The sequence below is a fragment of the Halichoeres trimaculatus genome, unplaced genomic scaffold (assembly GCF_033239565.1).
Source record: "Halichoeres trimaculatus isolate MK-OKI-2021-1 unplaced genomic scaffold, fHalTri1.1 fHalTri1_scaffold_1, whole genome shotgun sequence".
Taxonomy (NCBI): Eukaryota; Metazoa; Chordata; class Actinopteri; order Labriformes; family Labridae; genus Halichoeres; species Halichoeres trimaculatus.
The window spans coordinates 35,981,050-36,003,199 of record NW_027437179.1 but is presented as its reverse complement, the minus strand read 5'-3'; the positions used below and the strand labels follow the sequence as shown (position 1 = coordinate 36,003,199).

Genomic DNA, 22,150 nt, shown 5'->3' with positions numbered 1-22,150 from the left:
TTAGGGATGAAAAGACTGAACGCAATCTGTTCATAAGAAATCAGGCACAAAGACTTCATTACCGTTCTTCAGGAGAGCTTTTGGGTATGACAGCTGTTTACATTTACACCTTACCTCAGAGTTCTGCCACGTTTTCTAAAATACGTTTGATTCTTCTGCTTTGATTCAATGGAGAACTATCACTTATCGTATGTCCTCTCCTTAGAATCAAACAAGACCTATTTTAACGGGTGAAAAAAAACCTTGGCAAATGCAGCCATGCAAATCACGCTAAACTGTCAAAATGTTTGAGCTAAAGCAGACAGGAAAGGAAAACTGAACCGTTATGGATTCAAAGATTGAAGGCTTGTCCTTGACTGACTTGCAGCCACATGGGCGATAAAAAAAAAAAAAAAAAAAGCTATACTGACACAGCCAGAGCAGATACATAGCATCTAATACATCTTTTATTGTGTTTTTTTCCTTCAGTCTGGTTTGGGCTTCAAGGCCAGCCTAAAACTAGATTATTTTTGTCAGTTTGGAAGATTTCAAAACAAGGATTGAGGATCATCTGATCACATTTTTCTGCCAAATGCTGCTCATTTATTTATTTATTTATTTTGATGTGATGAATATTTGGTATTGTCTGTTATCATCCTTCCCAAACTGCTTTAAATGATCAATAAATACTTATCTGATAAGGAGATAATGACATAGAGAAGGTAGTGATAGAAAGTAATCCTGAGGATTTCTTCGGTGTTTCAGCAGCTTTTGTAAACTGGACATCCACTTCTGAAGGTCTCTAGTTTACAGGGTCACTATTTAAACTGGAACACCGGGAGCTGACAGAGACACATTCACACTATCAGGCTCAAAGAAAACCATCGTTTAGAAGTTATCAAACCAAGTAGGGATGGGCGAGTACCGATACCAGCCTTTCATCAAGGTATCAGTACTCGTGAAGGCTGCAGATACCAGCAGCAGATACTCGAGGCAAGAAAATCTTATGTAGAGCAAGTCCTCCTTGCCACTAGTTGCTGCTAATTGCTGCAGTTTAACACCACGGCAAATGTGCATCAAGTCCTGTTCAGACAACATGAATGAACCAGGGAGAGGTAACAGTTAAACTGTTTTATCTTGCACTTTCATTTACTTTAAAAAATACTAAACTCTGATAGCTGCTAGTTTTATTGTGCACTTTTATTTTTTTTTTTAATATTTACCAAAAAAAAAAAAAATCTTAACTCAGAGACAGTTGTTTGTGTTTTATTTGGACTTAAAATAATATGTCACTGTTAATTTAAATTTTATGTTTCAGAAGTACTAGTAGTATCAGTACTTGGTATCAGTGAGTACTCAAGAGGGAGTGCTCGAACTGGTATTGGTCTGCAAAAAAAGTGGTATAGATCATCCCTAAAACCAAGTCAATCACAGCTAGGTGTCACCTTTTTGTGGATGGAGGGTCCACTGTGGCTGCTCCACCAATCAGAGAGGTTCAGCTTGCAGGCCCTGCAACACCTTAAGTTTGTCAGCACTAGGGTCAAAACAGTCATCCATAAGCAACAAAGTGTATGAAAGGCATTTCTCTTACGCTGTTGCATTATTATTAATATTATTATACTGTATATATGGACTCCGTTCAGTATCTTACTGAACCAAAACAAATCAGATAGTACTCAGACGTATCCTATCAAATCATCAAAGGAAGGAATCATATTGACTTGTTAAGTTTTGTGTTGATATTCTCTAGTTTTGTATCCCATAATGCCCTATTTTATTAGCTCCTATCATATGGCACCATACCACACTACTCAACTCTGGTCCTTTGTAGTAAATTGGGGTGGGAGAAAAAAATCATTAATATGACATTTTGGGGTGTTTTGTTTGGCAATATCAAAATTGGGAATCTTTGTAATTTATTTTTTTTATTCAAATTCTTCATTTCAGTCTTTGTTTATAAACTGGATTGGGAAAAAGTTACCAATTTTCTCCAGCAGGAGGTGAAATGTTTCTCTCTGACTCAAGTGATGTGCATTTTATGGGAAAACATGGCTCCTGATTTAGTCTGTAGACATCATCATCATCATCATTTGACTTTTTCAATTACAAAAATCGTAATTTGAATAATCGCAATTTAAATCGAATTGGCACCCCAAAAATTGGACTAGAATCAAATCGCATGAATAGCACATTGTCCCAGACCTAGTATTTAGTTCCATAATGAATTGCATTTTATTATATTAATCAAATTTTCTTGTGCAGTGCCAAACCACAATGAATAGTTATGCTTTTTCTAATTAGAAATATAGATACAGAAAGAAAAAGTAAGCCTGGATTCTCCACCCAACATTAATCCATAAGAAATATTCACTTTGAAGAAGCAGAAACCTCAAGCAGAGCTGGACTCACGGGTAGTCAGCCAAAAGGCAGTGATACAACTCACATTTAACATTCATTTTAAGGTTTATTCAAGTGTTTTTAGCCTACAGGATCATTTCAACACCTCATATTTAAGGTTATCAAACATCAGGGCTCCATTCAAAGCCTTACTTTGGGGATGAAAAGTCTACTTTCCTCACCCCTCTTCTGTCTGCTGCCTGGGAAACACACACACACACACAGCATCCAGACATACTCATCAATGCTATTTATCTTCCAATTCAGCCATCTAATTTAATTACATAAACATACAATCCCTGTCTTTGTCATAATAAGCGCTTCATTACATTTGGGAACATGAATGGAGCATTCATTGATGGAAACCTAAAAATAAAGAGTGCAGTGAAAGTGGAGCTCTGAAGAAGCTGATCTGACTCGACAACGTTTATGAAGCTTTGGCTCCCACTTCATAAACGGCTGGGAAACTTCCTTATGTATTTGTTTTTAATTTCTAATCCCATTTAATGGGTCGGGTTAGAAATAATGGCTGAACCAACAAAGAGGGGGACTTGAACGTGTATTTAGCAGAATAACTCAGAGAGCCGTGTTGACACGATGAAAACCACGTAGTTGCTCTGGCCTTTGAAATTACAGTTTAAAGGAGAAAAGTTGGAGATTTGGAGCACAATGCAGACTTGTAGATTTGAGTTCATAAATTAGATGTAGGAAAATGGTTTTCATATGTGAAGCGTTGCTGTAGGCCTTGGCATACCGCTGCATTCCTCGGCCAATTGGTGGAATGTCAGCTTAGCTTGAAATGCGTGTACTAAATCGACTTCAAATACAGAACACAGCTGGATCGCTACTTTATCCACCACGCCAATGTTTCAACACTTTGTGTTTTAAGCGCTCTAATGTCCTCGCTCTGAGTTTCCTCCTTTAATTCAATCTCAGTTTGTTTTCTGTTACACCAAACCCTCGTCGGTTTCTCAGACGTGGCGACGGCCACCCCGCTGTCTGGAAGTCGTCCTTTAGCAGCAGAAAACCGCAGTGTTCTCCTCCAACAGCTTTTCATGTTGGCATGCGTCCATCCTTTGTACATGAATACATGAGCTGCCTTTGTTTCCGCGGCCCTGGATCAGGTTTCTGGGCATGGCTGCTCCGTGTGTTTAATGGAAATGCTATGCAGGAAAAGGCCATGTGGCAGTCTTGAATATATGAACATCCGTAATGGGATACTCGTGAGCTCCCTTTAGAGGAACTGTTTGCCTTATTAGGCTGTCGTCTTGTGACTGCAAACAAACTAGAGAGCACGCCGAGATGGAGGAGATTCCTGCGACTGCTGTCTGTACATTATTGTACCTCCGGCTGCAGGAAGGAAGGAGGCATGATGTATGTACAGGGAGACGCAGGGGCCATCGCGGTGTAAGTGCTTTGCTGGGATGAAATACTGAGCCTACATTTATTATCTCCTGGCAGCAGCACATGAGGACACACTCAGCACCTCGACTATCACAGATTATATGAGACATCATAATTTGTTGGCTCAGATGGATGCTTCTGTTTGGGTCGGAGGGCACGCGAGGCAGTGCTGATTAGCTGATGAGAATGAGTAAAGGTATTAAAGGGACTTTTTATCAGAGGCTCTGACTCCTGGTGGTCACTCACAGGCCATATTTTATCACCTGCTTCTGGAGACACAAACAACAACAGTATTAGTGTAATACACCAGGGAGAGGGAGAGAAAATCAATACAGCTATACTTTAAACCAGGAATACAACATACACATGGATGGTTAGAATAATTCTTAATCACATTAATCTTCAGAGGAAGAATTTATTTTCTTGCAATTTAACATGTTGATGGTTAATCACCTCCACCAAAAACCAACGGATCTACATGAAATTTTCAGGAAATGTTCAAAATGTGATAAGTAAGAAATGGTTAAATTTTGGAGGTGATCCAGATCACTGTCTGGATCCAAGACTTTTTAAGGGATTCTTTATCATCGTGAGATAGGGCCTTTTTTTACCATATGTGTATATAACTTCAGGATAAATAGTCGGATTGCTTTGCAAAACAATACAAGTCATGATCATGGTACAAACCTGGAACTAACACCAAATTGTAGCAGACAATCTGCTGAAAGGGAGTATAACATTAAAGTAGGGCTAAAGTGTTGCATGACAATCACAATATGCATGGCGGGGGTCTGTGCTCTTTAAGTGCTTTTCTAGTTTTACATTTTATCATGTCTTTGCATCAAAACATGAAGTAAAACCTCCAACAAACCAAATAAAAGCGTCAGATATGGAATTTGTTTAACATTTAACTGATGCATGCAAAGTAAAGAAGGTGTAGAATTGAAAAAAAAAAAAAAACAATACAGATTAAACAAACAACAATAATGCCCACCCCCAAAAAATTAATTAATTAATTAATTAATAAATAGATAAAAAATAAATAAATAAGATATAACAAAATAAATGAAATGAAATGAATAAATAAATGAATCAATGTTTTTTTTTAAGTAAAAGCACAGAAAAACATAAAAAACAACTACAACTTTACCAAATGTTATCTGATAGTATCCTATGTCCAGTGTCTTTGCTTGGTCTTAAAAAAAATGTGACAAAAAAATAGCCTGTACTTTTATTTTAAAGGGGATCTTTTTTATTCAGCGGAATGACGTTTAGTTACACACCTTAGCAATAGGTGGTGATAATCCCATGTAATGCTAATTGACACCCGACATTTAACACTGCAGAAGACCCACACACTGTGACTACGACTACATGAGATACAGAATTTGTTAAACTAAAGACTAAGGAGGATTAAAACCTCTGTTTGTTTTGTGCAGGAAGCTGTTGATATACGCCATACTGAATGCTGTGTAAGCAAAGGAAAATTGTAAAGTAATTGTAAAATTTCCTCAATTTGAGTTTCAGGGTGATGGTGGGCCCCTAATCCTGATCAGTCTAAAGCTGTTCTTAAAAATGTGTCTGAGGAGTATTTTGCATCAGTAGAGAGTCCCAAAGCACTGAAGCCACAAACTCATCACTTCGGATTTTAGTTACACAATGAGCAACAAGTAAACCCAGATCAGAAGAGGTGAGGGATCTACAGGTGGTGTAGAAATGGAGCAGGTCAGAGGTTTCCACAGGCACTCACCTTTATGGGTTACTAGAAAACCACTTTCACTAACCTAGACTAGATAACAAACGGACATAATCTCACCTGTAAGTCAAGTCAGCCATCCCCCTGCATGAGAAAAACGTATATGTTTGATAACAAGTTATACAAAATTTACCCAAATGCAGACATGCTTATGAAATCTTTTTTTTGGCCTGGTGTGTTTGTGGTCTCAGGTGTTTCTGCAGCCAGCCTCTAGTGGACACCTAAAGAACTGCAGTTCATCTCAGGCTTCATGTCTTATGGCCGGAGGTTGCTTTTGCTTGCTTGTTCAGAAAAAGAAAGCCATGGTGGAAGGAAAAAAGAGCTGCAGATTTTGTGAAGTCATGTTCAAAGAAATCCAAATTTTATGAAAGAAAAAAAAGTGTGTTAGGATGTTGGCTTGGCACAGTGGTTTAAATACACACTCCTTAAACTGAACGTACAGAAGTTACAGCTGTCGCTAGTCCTGATCTGTTGCTCCGTGTACCCCCCTGCTTTCTACTCACTGTGTTTCAGCCATTCTGTCTAACAAAGTCAAAGATACTAGAAAATATAAGAAACTACTTTTTTTTGGCTTTATAGATGATGCTGGGTTTTATTTTCTAGTCAGGTCAGCGGAGAGAACTATCAGTGGGAGTTGTAAAAAGTTGATGGACACACCATATCTCATTTCATGGTGATGAAAAAGTTTGTCTCTTAAGAAAAAACTGCTGGTGGCAATTTGTGTTTTGGAATAGAGAAGGATGAAATAAATCTTTTGTTTCCCACAAGGGCAGAAATTTGTATTAGTTTTTCAGACCAATAATATGAAGACAAAAACATTTACGCAACAAAACACCAGGGATTGGATTTCATCAGTCATTTGGTAAGGATCAGGATGTTAATCACACAAAACACAAAGAACATAGGACGATATGAGGAATTGATCGCTTTTAAAATTGTAAAAAAAATATTAATGAAGTATCATGATGTTAAAGGTTGATAAACCAGTATATAAATCCCCACACATGCAGCCCTTTATTCTGAGATTATGGAGGCGTGTCAGATGTAGTTTCCCAGCCGGTGGATTTTCCACAGAGAACGCGTGCCGCTGCAGAGACTCTCCCCTTTATAGCACGGACTCAGGGGAGCCACTGTGCTGCTGGCTGAACGCTGCGTGTGTGTGCCGCACGGGCCTGCAGGGGATGAGCATGGGGCTCGGGCTCCATAAATCTCGCCCTGCACCCCTCCTTCTGTCTCACTCCTGAACCGGCCAACCCTTTTACACACACACACTCATACACACACTCACGCACACACACACTGGCCTGCAGGCCCTGCCAGGCTCCCCAGACAGAGCGTTTTATCTTCAGCTCTCTTAGCTTTACACCGACCCACGGCACCCTGAACTAATCTTAATGGTTGTTGGAGGAGTCGGGGTGATCACGCCTCCCTGACCTCATGGTCGGGCTAAAAAGAATGGGCGAGGTTGTAGATCAGCAAGAAAGAGCGGCTAAAATGGGCCACCCATGAGGTGACACGTCGTTTAGTCAACTTCACACACTTAACTTCAGTTGGCATGACAAAAAAGGAAATAAAATCTGTGGGAATGTGAGAAAAGTGAATTAGTGAAAGTAAATTTTGTGATGTTCTCTTAAATCTCTGGGATGCAAAACAAACAGCATTTTTTAAACCTCTTTAAGGTGAATGAAAGTGTGCTTAAACATAAACAAGGGTGATGAAGTCATCTGTGTTGCCCTGCAGGAATCAAAGTTTTTAGATGTTGATTTTCATGCTTATCTCAGACGCACAGACTCGAATGTGTACTTAGGAAGAAAATACTTTAAAGCAAAGATCAAACTGGCTCAGAGCACTTTCATCTTCCAGGAGAAACACTCATAAGTTCAAGTTCTACAAGAAAGCAGCATAAGAGTGTAGTTTTACTTCCTACTCATGTCAGGTGTTCAGGTGTTTTCTGTGCAGAAAAAACTTCTAGATCCACATTTTTCGCCATATATCTCTGTTTGCACCAGTGTGACCAGCCTGTTATGATCAGGGATCAGTTTTAATATCTATAGTGCTGAAAAGTAAACCTCAAATGCATTAGCATGCTGCAGAAATTATCCTTGCTGGTGGTGTATTTTATTTTTTGTAAGTTCCTTTTCAGGCTTTGGACAGGGTGAGAGTGGGGAGCTAACCTCATGTGGTGCGACCTAAATTGCTAAGGCCATTTATGCCCCTCAGTGGTGCATACTCTTCTTATTTTGTCTTGTAATGATACTTCAGACTATACAAGCTCAGAGTTGCAGTTTTTCCATGTACATCAGGTAGGTTGCATTTGAAAACCTGCAATGTCCATCTTTTTGGAAACGTTTTAGGTTCTTTATCTGCTTCTCTTTTAAGTTTGGGAGAACTTTTTGTTGTTAGCAGGTCTGTTCTCAGATGCTTCAACATGTGCAGGCTTCTTTAGCCGCTGACCTTTGCTGTTCTTTTCAAAATCTGTCACATGTTATGGGAAAGTGCTTTTGTTTTAACTCTTTGGGATAAGGCAACTTAGGTTTAGTAGAGTATATCTTTGTTGTAACAACGCTTCTTGGAAATAAATCTTACGCCAATGGAAAGCCTGTTTATTTCCCTTCTGAATGGAGCCACATCTATAAAGGGTATTAAGAAGGGTAGTTTGTCAGGTATTACTTTGGAACAGTCTTGATATCAAGCTTAAAATGTGCAGCACCATATAAAAAACTTCAACAAATGTTTATCAAGCAGTACAGAATTCAAGAGCAATATCAATAGATTATAATGTGAGGATGTAAATGTGTTTTTGTTCTTTTTTCCTCAGATTCACATCAGATGTTCTCAAGCACTTCTGAGGAAGGTGCTGATGTTGATTGTATTTATTCTGTGTAAGAGTTTTCACTGTAGTGTGTAATAATGTGATTAGAAAGTAGGGGCAGGTTTATAATATATAAGCTTTTAGCTTCCTCCTGTCCCTTCTTAAACATTGGAGTAATGTTTATTTTATTTATTTTCTTGGTTGTTGCTTTCATTATTACATGACCCTGCTTTTTAGGCAACAAATGTGTTCTTTTATTTTTCTATCTATCTAGGAGTTTAAGATAAATGAAAATCAAATCAAAGGAACATGCACTTGTGGGATGAGCAGCAGAGCTGAGTATGTGGGTTGGACCCATGAAAATTTTGCCGGATCTTCTCTGCTAATGCCAAACAGCTTGGGCTGATATGTATCTGGGTATTTGGGACACCGCATATATTTTTATACGTTTCGGCTTGTCATCCACACAAAACTGCAGTTTTATGTCACTGACAACTCTGACCAAAGTGAAGATTTTGGAAAACTTGTTTCATGTAGGTGCCAGAAAACAGTGTTCTTGGTTGTCAAGCGTCACAGCTGAATGACAGGGTCTCATTCTGATTGGCGGGCGTGGGTTTCACGTCTGAAAAGCACTGCCAAATCTGGGTGTGGCATGTTTCAAGCCGCACTCACCGGCAGATTTGCCCCCTGCATGTGGACGAAAGTATTTTCAAAAATGAATGAAGGGGGAATATTCGTTTTTTAAAATACCTGGCTACGTGTGTACAAGCCCTTAGTCTGCTGTTTACTCTTGTTTTGAGCTTTTGGTGGTCCCAGGTGTTGCCAATCAGGTGCTTGATTAGCACCTGGCTGGTGTTCTTAAAGACCAAGATGCAGCAATATCTGGAGTGTGATGGTGTTGGGCGACATCTTTCTCACTCGAGACACAAGGCTGGTCACACTGCAAAAAGTTGAAATCTTATCAATTTTAGAATTAATATGAGCCACATTCACCAGACCAGACCAGAAATATGTCTTGTTTTTAAGTTATTTAACGACAAAAATGAGGTCTGAATTGCTTGTAACTAGTTAACAAATTTGCAATTTTTTTTTGTTCCATTGGAATTTTTTAGTTGTTACAAGCAATTCAGACCTCATTTTGTCGTTATTTTGTCGGTAAATGACTTGAAATTAGACATTCTTCTGGACTAATCAGGTAAATGAGGCTCATATTGGGTCTGAAAAGACATTTTCTACTAATAAAAGAGCATAACACTTTCAGTTACAGTTTTTTACAATGCATCAGTGTAGGAAAACTCAAGTCAGAGAGATATATAGATGAAATTCTGCCACAGAAAAAAGTTTCAGGATACTGTTTGGTAATAAAAATATAACATTTTATCTGTGGTAAGTGAAAATATGTAGTCTGAAGCGTGCAAACTATTGCAGTAATATTTTACTGCTCCTTTAACATTTGCACAAACAAAACAGAAATAAAATCCAAATGTGTTGCATGAAAACTGTGCATGCCTAAGATTCTTTGCGGCAGAATCTGGATTCATTTTATCTCTTTATTTGCTTTTTATGAAGTTGAAACTCAATTATGTCACGTAATACATGGTTGAGTTTTTTAGGTGACGTGTTCCAAGAAGGTGGTCTGCCATAATCCCCACCAATTAATCACAAGAACATCCCACTCGACACTGGGAAGTCCCGTGAGGATGCTCTTGTGGTTAAGCCAGTGTTGTAGCTTGTCAGCCTGCAGAACACGCCTCATCGTGAGACTCCCTAAATGGAGTCTGCAGTATATTACATAGATTTTATAGTATCACACCTTTGCAGAACCTGCTGTTTGGCTGAGAGATTAAAGATGCTGTAAAAGCCTCGGTGCGTGACTATGAAGTGGGGAGTGATTGATTTTAGTCTCATGCTTAACACACTGTCTTTGTCTCTGTCTCTCTGCAGCTCCTTCCACTGTTTCCATAATGCACCAGGTCAGCCGTACTCCAGACAGCATCACCCTGTCCTGGTCCCAGCCTGACCAGCCCAACGGAGTCATCCTGGACTATGAGCTGCAGTACTATGAGAAGGTAGCCACACATTATTCCTCTATAAGTTCCACTTCCTTCAGTTAGATGATTCAAAAGCAAATGGTAAAACCTGACTCCTTTGTTTAGTCTTTCATTTAAATTCATGAATATCTCCTCACGCTCCTTTGCATAGCAGCACATCCTATGAGGCACGAGCACCGAGCTTCTGAACGCCGCTCACAACTTCTGCTCATTCTCTTTCAATTATAATCACGGTCAGTCACTGGGAAAGGAAACCGCGCTCAGCCCTGCAGCAGGCCCGCTGGGGATTGATGCGTACAGACTTGTGGTTGCAACAATAGAACGCCGGCTGCTGTAAAAATAGTGTTCAGGGGTCGAGCTCCAACGAATAAGCATATTTTCTCCCAAGAAGACATGCAGATGCAAACTCAAGCACAATAACCTCTTACAGTCATCCTCGGACACAATCGAACACATGTACACGTGTGCACATGTCCAAAAACTTCACAGCATTTGTCATCTTTCATCAACAAGCAGAGCCGCTCCTCTTTGGAGCATAATTCCTCCCTCTGACACCGCTGCAGAGAGCTGTCATAACAATTGTACGGGCCCCTGCTGCGGCTCAGAAGCCAGCGCTGAGCAGCGGGTTGAAGGCAGTCTCAGTCTCCGCTCTCAGACCTGTCAGAGCGCCGGAGAGGAGACTGAGAAACGCGGCTCTGATCATCAGAGGGAACGGCTGAGAAAAGCCGCCTGACCCCAAACTGCCACCGACTCTACCTTCTGAACCACAGCAGCTGGATGTCTGCCTCTCAAGTCCTGCAGCTTCATCAAACATCCTGGTTTTATTCAAATAACAGAACATGCTTCAGATTAGCTGTGTTGTGGTTTCACAGGATAAATGTAGGGATCAGTGTCGGTGCTGTTTTCCTGAGAAAAACATGTTTCAGTGCTGAATGAAATGACAGAATTCAGAGATGATGCTTGATACATTTGTTGCTTTAAAAAGACATGAATAGAGTAATCAAACCATTGATAACTGATCATCACTGTTTATTTACTGATCATTTATCAGTGGTGTAATGTAACAAAGTACTTGTGCTTTATTGACATTATTTAAGTACTTTCCAGGAGTTTCTGTACCTCACTTAAAGTCTAATACTCTGAAATTCTGAACTTTGTCCCATCACATGTACTGAAAAAAGTATGTTTGTATTTTTTATTCCACAATTTTAACTAGTCAAAGTTACATAGATTTTGAATCTGTGCACAAGCATATTTTTTACAGTGGTGGCCAAAATTATTAGAACACCTGGCTGATCTTTAACCTTGTTCTGTTTCCAAATCCTGATGATGAAGCATACAGATGGCCGCTCAGAGCACACTAAATATCAAATGTTAGTCCTCCTGAATTTATCTACTTTCAACAATTGACTGTATACAGAGTGGACCATTGTATGGCTTTGAAGCCAAAATACCCCTGTCACGGGCGCCGCCATTGGCAGCCAGAGTCTGCGCAGTAGAGGCTATGAGGGACTCAGAGAGAATCTGTGTGGAGCCGGGTGACAAAAATACTTGTTTTTTTCTTTAGAGAATCTAACCACTTCTTGGCTCTCCCTCCACATATTATACAACCCTTAAAAAATACATAAGAACGGCAGTCAATCATCCTGAATGTGGCGTAAAACCTTGTTTTTAACCTCTAATAACTAATGAAAATGGAACTTGGACTTCAATTCAAGTCAACCAAATGATATTTTCAAACCATCACAACAATCAGATGTGAAAAACATTTCTACGAGGTGTATTCATTTTTTAAAGTTTGACCACAGCCCATCTGGAATGGCTTGGGAGATGGATTTTTTTAACCTATACTGCAGCCAGTCACCAGGGGGAGCAGTTTTTGTGGAGACCTCACTTCGCGCCGAGCAAAATGACGTTAATTTTTTTTTTTTTTTTTTTTTTTTTACAAGCTTTGCTTTCAACTTCAATACTTCATTTGTCCACCTTTTGCAGCAGTCACTGATGTTATCCTATGACTTCTGCAACTTGGGACAAAGACTTTCCTTTGAATGTTCAAAACATGTGTTCACTTTATTTCATCACAAAATTGGCTGAATGGGGTTGAGGTCCAGACTTGAGGGGGGCAGTCCATCATTTTTAATTTTCCTTTTTATCAGGAAAATAACTTAATCTCCTCATGATGGCCCTATTCTGTGGTATATAGATCATTATGACATTATGGTGACTTTGTAGATATTTAATTTGTTTGAGTGGTATTTCAACAGTCTCTTCAACAAAAACACCTGCATCTTGTGTTCTAATAATTTTGCCCGCCACTGTATATTATTTACAGGACATGTTTCCACAGGCTGTAAACCTGCAAAATTTTAGTTGTGTCAGTGTTGAAATTCTGCATCTTATAAATGTTCAATATTCTTACTGTAATTTATAATATTTTTATTGTATTGCTACGGTAACTACGTAAATTCCCCTTGTAGGAAATTAGAAAAATGCTTTTCAGGCCTAAGCGTCCGTCCTGGCCATACATATGAAAGTTTAGAAAGTTGAACCAAAAAAAAATTATTGCTGTTCTCTTTCTGAAGTTAAGTGTGTCACAATTTCATTATTGTGGTAATAAAAAATGTCAGACTGGGTTCTGTAAATCACTTCCTTTAAAACCAGCAAAACAGTTTAAGACATTTTGAGACAACAAAATTCTTCAGAGGATCTTTAAGTGCAGGGAATATTTTAAAAACAGTTTTTTTCCCCAAGTTATTCTGAAATAGCTGACTTCCTTTCTATCAAAGTTTTTATCTGGTGAGGTAACTTACTCAACTATGGCTTTCAGGTACTTTATCCTCCATTAGCAGGGATGAAGGCATTTACATAAGACAAAAAATGCAGGTTATTCTAGAAATCCTTAAATTTTTTCTATTCATTTTAATAAATTAGATTATTTTAGTTTGTAATAACTTGAATGCAGTAGCATGCTTTCATTGCTGCCAGATCAGATTGAAGATTTCCGGATTAATCACCTCAAAACCTGTGCAGACATAACCTCTCCAAACAAAGTGAAACCACAAAACCAAAACATACGCAATAGAAGAGACAAGTTAGCACATAAAACTACCTGTTAACATCAGGTAACCTCAGATGAAAGCTCAGATTAATCTGCTGTTGCCACATGAAGATTGTTGTTATACACAACAAAGAGCTGGTTCAGCTCGTACGGTTGTGAAATTAAAGCCACAAAAACAAATAAATCAGGGATGCAAATTATTCTGAGGCTGCACATGCAAAGCAGTACAAAAACATGTTTTTAAGATTGACCGGTAAATGGCTTAAAATTAATTTGCCAGGATTAATTGCATGAGTCAAAACACAAACAGGCTTCATAAATATTATTTTGCTTTATAGAGGCCAAAGAATATTCATTATTTCAGCCCCTTCCAAAGGCTAAACACACCTCGCGTCAATCAAATGTTTCTTCTATTAAAAGAGCAAAAAATGAAATTACAGGGTGATAATAATAGTGTGTGAACACAGTTATTAATTTTTTTCAAATATGTGTTTGACCGTGAAGTGACCACTTTTTTTGATAAGACTGTTTTTCACACTTTTTCTTAGGATAACAGAAGCACCAGGTGAAAATTCACCAAATATTTTGACACTCTTTCTTTATTTTCACCTCACATGTCTCTCATTCACATTGCATTTTGTAGTTTTCAGCCTTTAGAATAGGAGTGTAAGAGAGAAGTGCAAATATTTAACATTTTTTCCATCTCCAGGACCAACCAGAAGTCAACGCCACCGCCATCAGGAGCCCGACCAACACGGTGGTCATCCGCAACCTCAAGCCCGGCAGCATCTACGTGTTCCAGGTCCGGGCCCGCACCGTCGCTGGGTTTGGACGCTACAGCGGCAAACTCTACTTCCAGACCATGACTGAGGGTGAGAATTCAGCCAATGTTCCCCAGAGCACGCAGGCCTGTAATCCCCCCCTGAACACTGCACGTCGTGTCGTATGTGTACGGACAGCTGCAGGAATGAAAGGAATCATGTTATGAAGTAAACAGATCGAATACTACAAACGCAGAGCAGTGTGTGGCCTGAAATGATATTCCTCCTTCCTTAATGTCTTTTTCAGATTGAGAAACACTCCACATGTTTATCCACATCGAATTATTCCACTATTCAGATGCCATAAATTTACATTTCTCTCCTTTTTGTGGGCTTTAAATCTTGTCAGTGTCTTTCCTCTCACCACCACAAGCCTGAAAGTAAAAGCTGAGGTCAAAGTTGTCTTATCTTTGCTCCCTGACATGACTCAGAGAAGAAGGAACATCCAGTAAACATCAGTCATGAAGGTTAATGCTGGAGCCAAAGCCGGGTTTTCCCTTCTGAACATCTCATTTCCTTCAGCCTTCGCCGCCTGAGGCCATCATTAGCCTGAACTCTCGTACACATAGCCTTGATTCTGCCACACGCACAGATCCCAGCTCCACAGACATATCAAAACTGACTTATAGAAGTAAATATGGAGTAAACCGAGCATGCAGCAGGCCCGGTGGGTTCAGATTTTATCAGAAAAATATTTCTTTTTCCAAATAAAAGAAGATCTGTTCAAAATGATTTTCAGAAATAATCTCAATGTAGCCAAAGAGCTGTTTCCTCCTGCAAGAAGACACTGATTACCACAGTTTGGGGTAAACACAGGGAAGACAGCAGCTCTGAGAATGATACAAACCAAAACAATCCCTTTTCAGAAACTCAAACAACATGCAAGTATTTTCACTATTAATCAAAACCTGATACTATAATATCAGGATTATTCCGTTATGGATTCTTACATCTCATTTACTGAAGTATTCAATAAAAGAAATAAACTTTAATAGGTTCCACTCCACTTTTAGAAAGCTTTGTTAGATGAAACCTCAATATTCATAGCTTTCGTGCTTTGGGGCTGTAAACTATACAAATGCAAATCCACAAAATAAAGCAGCAGAGAACAGCCAAGGCCTCATTGTCCGGCTGATCTTTACCATTATTTCTCAAGGTGCACTCTATAGAAGAAACAGATGGGTTAGTTTATAGATTCTAGTTCTGAATCTCTAGTTTTGAATTTGCATCATTCTTTTTTATTAACTGCCAGAGGAGACTTTATATGGATACTTAAACGGAAACCTGGAAGGTTGATTTCTGTGACTTGAATGAGCTAAGCGACACCTGCTGGGAATTAAAGCTCCTGTCTGGGGTTTGTAGATCATCAGGAAATAGCTGAAATGTTTTTTTTTATGATTTATAAAACAAAGTAAAACCATAAGCTACGAAGTCAACAGTATTAATGTTATATTTTTAATAGGATCGGTATCAGACCAAATGATTGACAGCATGTTGACAATAAAGCCCACTGATACATCTGACTGATAAAAGAGAGCAGGCTTGCTTTTCTAATTTAGACAACACAACAAAAAAATATTCAAGATCAGTAAAGATGTGTTACCACTTTTTCAAATTCATTAATTCAATTCTTTTTTTTTTATTTAAGTTAATTTTATTTTATTTCGTTTTATTTTATTTTATTTTATTTTTTATCTGTTTGTAGCCAGGTTGGTCCCTTTGACATTAAAAATTACCTTTTCTCGGGAGTCCTGCCTAAGACATTCAGCAGCAAAAAAACAAAAACCAATAAAAAAACGCACATTTGACAAGCACTTCAACTTTCGATAAAGATCAGTTAAGATTCTGACATGTCACCAGGTAAACCAAAAACAACATTTTACAGAATCTGCTTCAAGGTCTGTTATTTTAGATTTAAAAACATTTAGTGACACCATTTCCTTGAGTTTTAGGCCGAGGGTCCAAATTCTCAAATTTAGCTCTAAGTTTTGGAGCAAAGAGGAAATAAAGTTCCACAGAGCACAAGAAATACCGTTCACTGTTTTTTCTGTCTCAAAATTCAACAATCTGTCATTCAAAGCTGCACCCCCTAAATTCTCTATCATTCTAAGGCTGCTTAAAAAAGGATTAGGTGTCTCAAGGGAAATAATCTAAGTAAAATAAAGCTAAAAGAAAACAAGGAACTGAACATTAAATAAGTAAAATAAGATTCAGCTCCCAAAAATATTACAAATACCAGGAAATAGACCACTTTTTTTAAGTACAAGGCTTTAAACATGAGGCAGTCACCATGGAGTGAGCTGCCCTTTGGCTCTTGCATGTCCCTTCCTTCTCTCACCTTGTTTCCTTGATCCGCTGTCCTGTCCTCTCCAAATGAAGGAGAACAAAAGGTCCCAAAAACAATTTAAAAAGAGAAAAAACAGGGCTGTAAAAAATGTATAATCCTGAAGCAAAGTTGACTATTTCAAAATAGGATCTGATGGAGATTAACCCACTTTTGGAGACAGCCTCTAGTGGTCATTTGATGAACTGCAGTTTACATTGTCAACCCCTCTAAGCCTCTGAAATTGTAGCTGGAAAGAATTCATGATTGTTAAATATTGTATGTAAGAGAAGTTGAGTAAAATTAGAAAAAAACAAACAAAGAAAATCGGAATCTTTAATCCGTAAATATGGTTAAGTTTTTTGAATGATGATAACTTGTTATTGCTGTTATTGCCTCTTCACCAGTACACGCTGTCCTTTTTCTGCTTACAGCTACATGAAAGCCTATATTTAACTATTTATTAAATGTTTATAAATTCCTTTTTAAAGCTAAATTGGCAGTTTCAGAGTAAAGCTTTACCCAAATGTCGTCTGCCACATAGAAAACACCATTAATGCCTTCCAGAAGTGAATACCTCTGTGGGGAACGTAATAACGTGTCTATTCGGCTAAAATTGGTAAATTGTGTGTTATTTGCGGTGCTCCAGAGAGGAGTCTGGCTCTGCCTCTTTTTGTGCCCGTTCTGTGCTCCTGCTCTTGGCTGCATCATCAGCCTGGGTCTCACCCAAAACATGCTCTCCCTGCTCACTTCACACGCTTTCTGCCAGATGATTTGTCCGTATCGGCGGCATCTGAGCGGCACATTCAGTGTGCTTTGGAAAATTGTCCATGCAGCCCGTCAAGATGCCAAGCTCCTCATTGGTTCGCCCGGCCTTCTGTCTGTCTGTCACCCACTGCTCGCTCCATATGCAGGGGCTCAGATGCTGACCCATATGTTTCTCTGCATGTGTGACTCTTTGTGTGTGTGTAATATGCTTATGAGTGTGTTTCTTCTTTCTGCAGAGGAATACAACACCAGCATTCAGGAGAAGCTCCCTCTCATTATCGGCTCTGCAGCTGCTGGTTTGGTCTTCCTCATTGCTGTGGTCGTCATCATCATCGTCTGTAATCGGTGAGTCAGTCCTGTTACAGTTTTCTCATAAACACACAAAAAATCTGCAAACTACAGAAAACACTTGCAAGTAAATTTATTTAAAGTCATCCAATAAACCACCTCAAAATTTTTCTTTTAGCTCCAGAATCAACAAATTTCAATTTAAACCATAACTATGACCCTTAAAGACAAACCATCTGGCTTTTTCAGATATTAATTCTTAACCAATCCCAGTCTTTCAGCAGCAGATCTAATATTTTTAAGTCAACATCACAAACATTTAAGGTCTGCAGGTGTTCTTTCTTGGTCAGACTGAAGTGTTTGTAACTCTGCCAAAGTCATGAGCATGTAAGAGCCCACTGTGCCCACACATATTTAAAAGCATAGCTCAGGCTTGCCTGAATGGTTTTTAATTCACAGAAGAATGTAGAAGAGAAGTTCTCTTTGATGGGAAACCGACTGTTCTGCATACAGTGGGACGTCGCCACCTTGGATTATGTTGACAGAGGTTGTGCAGTGCATTGTGTGACTGGTTAGGAACACCGCAGAGATATATTGAGAATTTTATTTATAATCTTATTTTATTGTAATATGTCTCTGTGATCCAGTCCAGACAACTGATTAGATTAATGGTTAGCAAACACATGCACCAAGCACTAAGTTCACGTTCCCTGGGCTTAAATCCAAACAGAATCAGCCCCTTTGCCCCAAGACGATCCCTGTCCCTGTTTTCGTTATCTACTGTCCCAACCTGTCACGCAAAAGCCCCTAAAACAGCCAAAAAAAACACTGGGAAAAAACTAAAATCTTATCAGTGTTTTTATCTTATTTTCAGTAGAAAATGTCTTGTAAGGCCTAATTTTAGCCATATTCACCTGACTAGTCCAGAGAAAAGTTTTGTTTCAAGTTAAGTAAAGACAAAAATTATCTCTCAATTGCTTGTAACAGGTAAAGAAAATCTTCCAATTGAACAAGAGAAAAGTTAATTGTATTAAGACATTATTCTAGTTTTAAGAACATTTTGAGCAAATTTTTCTTGTTTCATTGGCAGATAATTTTTACAGGTTACAAGCAGTTCAGACCTCATTTTTATATTTAAACAACTTGAAACGAGACATTTTTCTGGACTGACCAGTCAAAAGCGACTCATATCAAGTATGACAAGACAATGTTTACTTAATAAAAGACAAAAACACTTGATAAGATTTCAATTTTTTTGCAATGAAGTCAGTTTACAGCTAATTATTAATGAAAATAAATAAGAGTAAAAATTAAAAAAATAAAGGGGTGTTTGTTGTGTTTTTCGAGACTTTTTTCAACATTGGTTTGTTTTATAGTTTTGTAGTTTCAAAGGCTTGAAGACTACATTTCCCATGAGTACCGTCCTCTACTGTTGTAAAGATGTAGCTCTCATTTCTTCTTTTTCACAGTTATTTTTTTAATGCCTTTCAATCAGAGAGTATAAGGCAGGAAACAGGTTGAGGAAGGTACCACAGTTCAGATTCAACCCAGACCACCCGTTCGAGGGCTCGCAAGGCATGCAACCTAGACTGCTAGGCTTTATGGACACCCTCTGAGATGTGGCTCTCGCCACAGTGGCTATATTTAAAACCTCCTACCCTCTGGCCTTTTATAGACCATCTTTGTGTAGGATAACACAGTATACATTCAAAACTCTGACTGTGATTCACTCTCGATTATAATGGATTCATGTAACATTTTGGTCAGTTTGACCTTCATCAGACATATCATGCAGTCTCTCTGCCCTACACATATATACATCCCCTGTAGGTGTAGCTGACCAATCCGAGGACTTTGGGCCTCAGCCTTTTTGATGAGTCTCCTCTGTCATAATGTTCAATTAACAGGTGCATCACAGAGTTTCACATGATCTTCAGAAGTTTTAAAAAGATATATTTTTATAAAGACGCTATTATCCCTTGAGATTGAAATATTTTTAAAATATCTTTTTAAAATAGGGCAACCATGCCAATTATTTAAAAACAGTTTTAAGATTTTTCTAGTGTCACAAACAACAATAAATAACTGTAAATAATTAACATCTTTTTTTCAAAAGAGGGAGGAGGAAAAGCAGGGTTGAAGCCAAATAATCTTTTTCAATGTGTCCAACATAGCTCTTCCTGCAAGCAGAAGATAATCTAATCGGGACAGACTGAGAAAAAAAACAAATATTTACAAAATTACATTCAGCAACCATTCATCTTTTAGTCCCTTTAGTGACAATGCCTGTAATGTAAAAATCCAGAACGCCTCTCTTCTTCATTCCTACGCACCTGTGCCTTCAGGTGTGCTGAGATTCCGCATTCGTCTCTGAACCAAGACTGTGATTCAGAAACTGTGTTAAATATAGCTTTGTTCCCTCATGTCTGATACCTGATCAGTAAAATGAAGTCGAAACCAGCAAAAAAAATGGGTTTGAATCTTACAATGCATTACAAAACCAACATTATCAACCTTGCATGAATGAAAATGGTCGATATTTTTGTGCTCAGAGGAGAATTTTTCAAAGCATGTATCATTTTGGAAGAATCAATGCAACAGCCGAGGAAGAAAAGAAGACAGGTTGTTGCAGTTTGAGAAAGAAAAGCTCGGCCCACCACGTGCTCCTGCTTGGTGTGTGTGTGTGTGGGTGTGTGTGTGTGTAGGTAGACCTGGGGGGTGTTTGATGTGTGTACCCACCCCTCCCTGCTCCCTCTCTTTTGAACCGGAGCTAGAGTTCTTTGTCTTTCCCCCCAGGAGGCGTGGCTTCGACAGGGCGGACTCAGAGTACACCGACAAACTGCAGCACTACACCAGCGGCCACAGTGAGTAAACCACCGCCCTGACGCCCCGCTGCCGCCGCCGCTCACACCTGTCTCCATGACAACCATCTCACACAGCTTTCATTCATGCCTCACACACCTGTCACTATGGCTACCACCTTGCACGCTGGTGTCCTTGGCTGCAGCCCAGCTTCATCTTCCAGTAAACCCCCCTCCCTGTTTGATTTTACCTCCGTCCGGTCTGTGTCCTCTGCATCATCTCATTTCATAGTTAACTCAACCCATTGTGCTGGAAATAGGTCAGTCTTTACTCACGTTAATGCCATTAGCATGCTAATTCCACATGAGTCATTTGCCATTGTTGAGTTTTCAAAGACTTGATGAATGAATTAAAAATCTCAATGATTCTCTCTCGGCTCTAAAGTCTAATAGAGCTGAAATCACAATGCTGCTGGAAAAACATTATGAGAAAGATTCATTTCAGCAATGAAATGAATGCTAATGTGTCTCCCTCTGGATGATTGGAAAGAAGCAGACCTATTTTATCCCATCTTTGATTTTCAACCTTATCTTAACTTGTTTATTTGATGATGTAATTACCATCTTCCTGCATCCTTTTCATCTTAACTCAGGCTGAGTCGAATGAATCAGATTACGGTTATTCAAGTTAAGTCCAGTCAGTGATTTGAATTTGAAAGGCTTTTATTTTGAAATAGCACATTTCTGCACGGTTTTAATACAGAGCCTGGAAATGGATTTTCCACATTTCTAACCCTCATCTTATTACGGGCCTTTGTACGTAAAGAGCAGGAAAAATAAACAGTGTCAGAATCAAGATAAGCCATGGCACACTCTGGATGTCCACATTTGAAAATACCCAAGAATTTACACACACAAGTAATTTAGTCTATTTATATTTGGTGGTATGGTTCTGTTATTGAAGCTCCCTGACCCTCCACAGGCCAGTGTGGAATTTAAAAGCCAGAGGCAGGTGTGCTGTACACCTACCCTGTCTTTCATGTGCATACATGAAAAGCCAAGGCAGGAAGAGCAGCTACAAAGACCTGAACACAGTGAGCATCGGCAAAAATATGCACCACCCTGATTAAACCAGACACAGCAGAAAAAGAAGAGCTTGTTTATAAATAGTTGGCAGCAGAAGCAGGGACACAAGACAAGATAAAGCAGCTCAAACAGGAAGCATATTTTGCTGTTTCTGTATTTGATGTGTAGATGGACAGTGCCATGCAAAAGTATCCAACCCCTCAAACTTTAACACATTGTTTTGCCACAGCAAAAAAAGCAGTTTGACAAAGTTTTCACTCAGGGGGATGAATCCATATGCACGCCACACTTTCCAGATTTTACACATAACAAATCTGGAACACCCACATATCACTTTCCCAGTACTTTATAATTATGCACTACTTTGTGTGGTTATATAACACATAAAATCCCGAATAAAATACATTTAAGCTTTTGCTCTTAATGTGACAAAACACTGGAAAAGTTCAACACCAGAGCTGGTGTTTGGGGCAAATGCTCCGAGACACATGCTTAAATTTTGTTGCCTGCCTGAACTAACACTATGCTCAGTTTAACTCACACACCTTTGTTTAAAGTGGAGTCTTGAGGCAGGGAAGTTTTTACTGGAATGGCCCAACTCGGGTT

At 39.0% G+C, this 22,150-nt stretch overlaps 1 protein-coding gene across 4 annotated transcripts in view; it reads left to right on the top strand.

The window, feature by feature from the left end:
- The window catches only part of ephb2b (eph receptor B2b), a 238,679-nt gene that overhangs the window by 190,537 nt on the left and 25,992 nt on the right, over positions 1–22,150 (top strand). For 2 of the 4 annotated variants that reach the window (XM_074669379.1, XM_074669361.1), the window contains exons 6-9: positions 10,293–10,417; positions 14,167–14,329; positions 17,606–17,714; positions 20,457–20,521. In XM_074669379.1, coding sequence (XP_074525480.1) covers positions 10,293–10,417; positions 14,167–14,329; positions 17,606–17,714; positions 20,457–20,521 — 462 coding nt within the window. Of the gene's footprint in view, positions 1–10,292; positions 10,418–14,166; positions 14,330–17,605; positions 17,715–20,453; positions 20,522–22,150 lie in introns of all 4 variants that reach the window. The other 2 variants (XM_074669370.1, XM_074669352.1) reach the window with 1 other exon arrangement.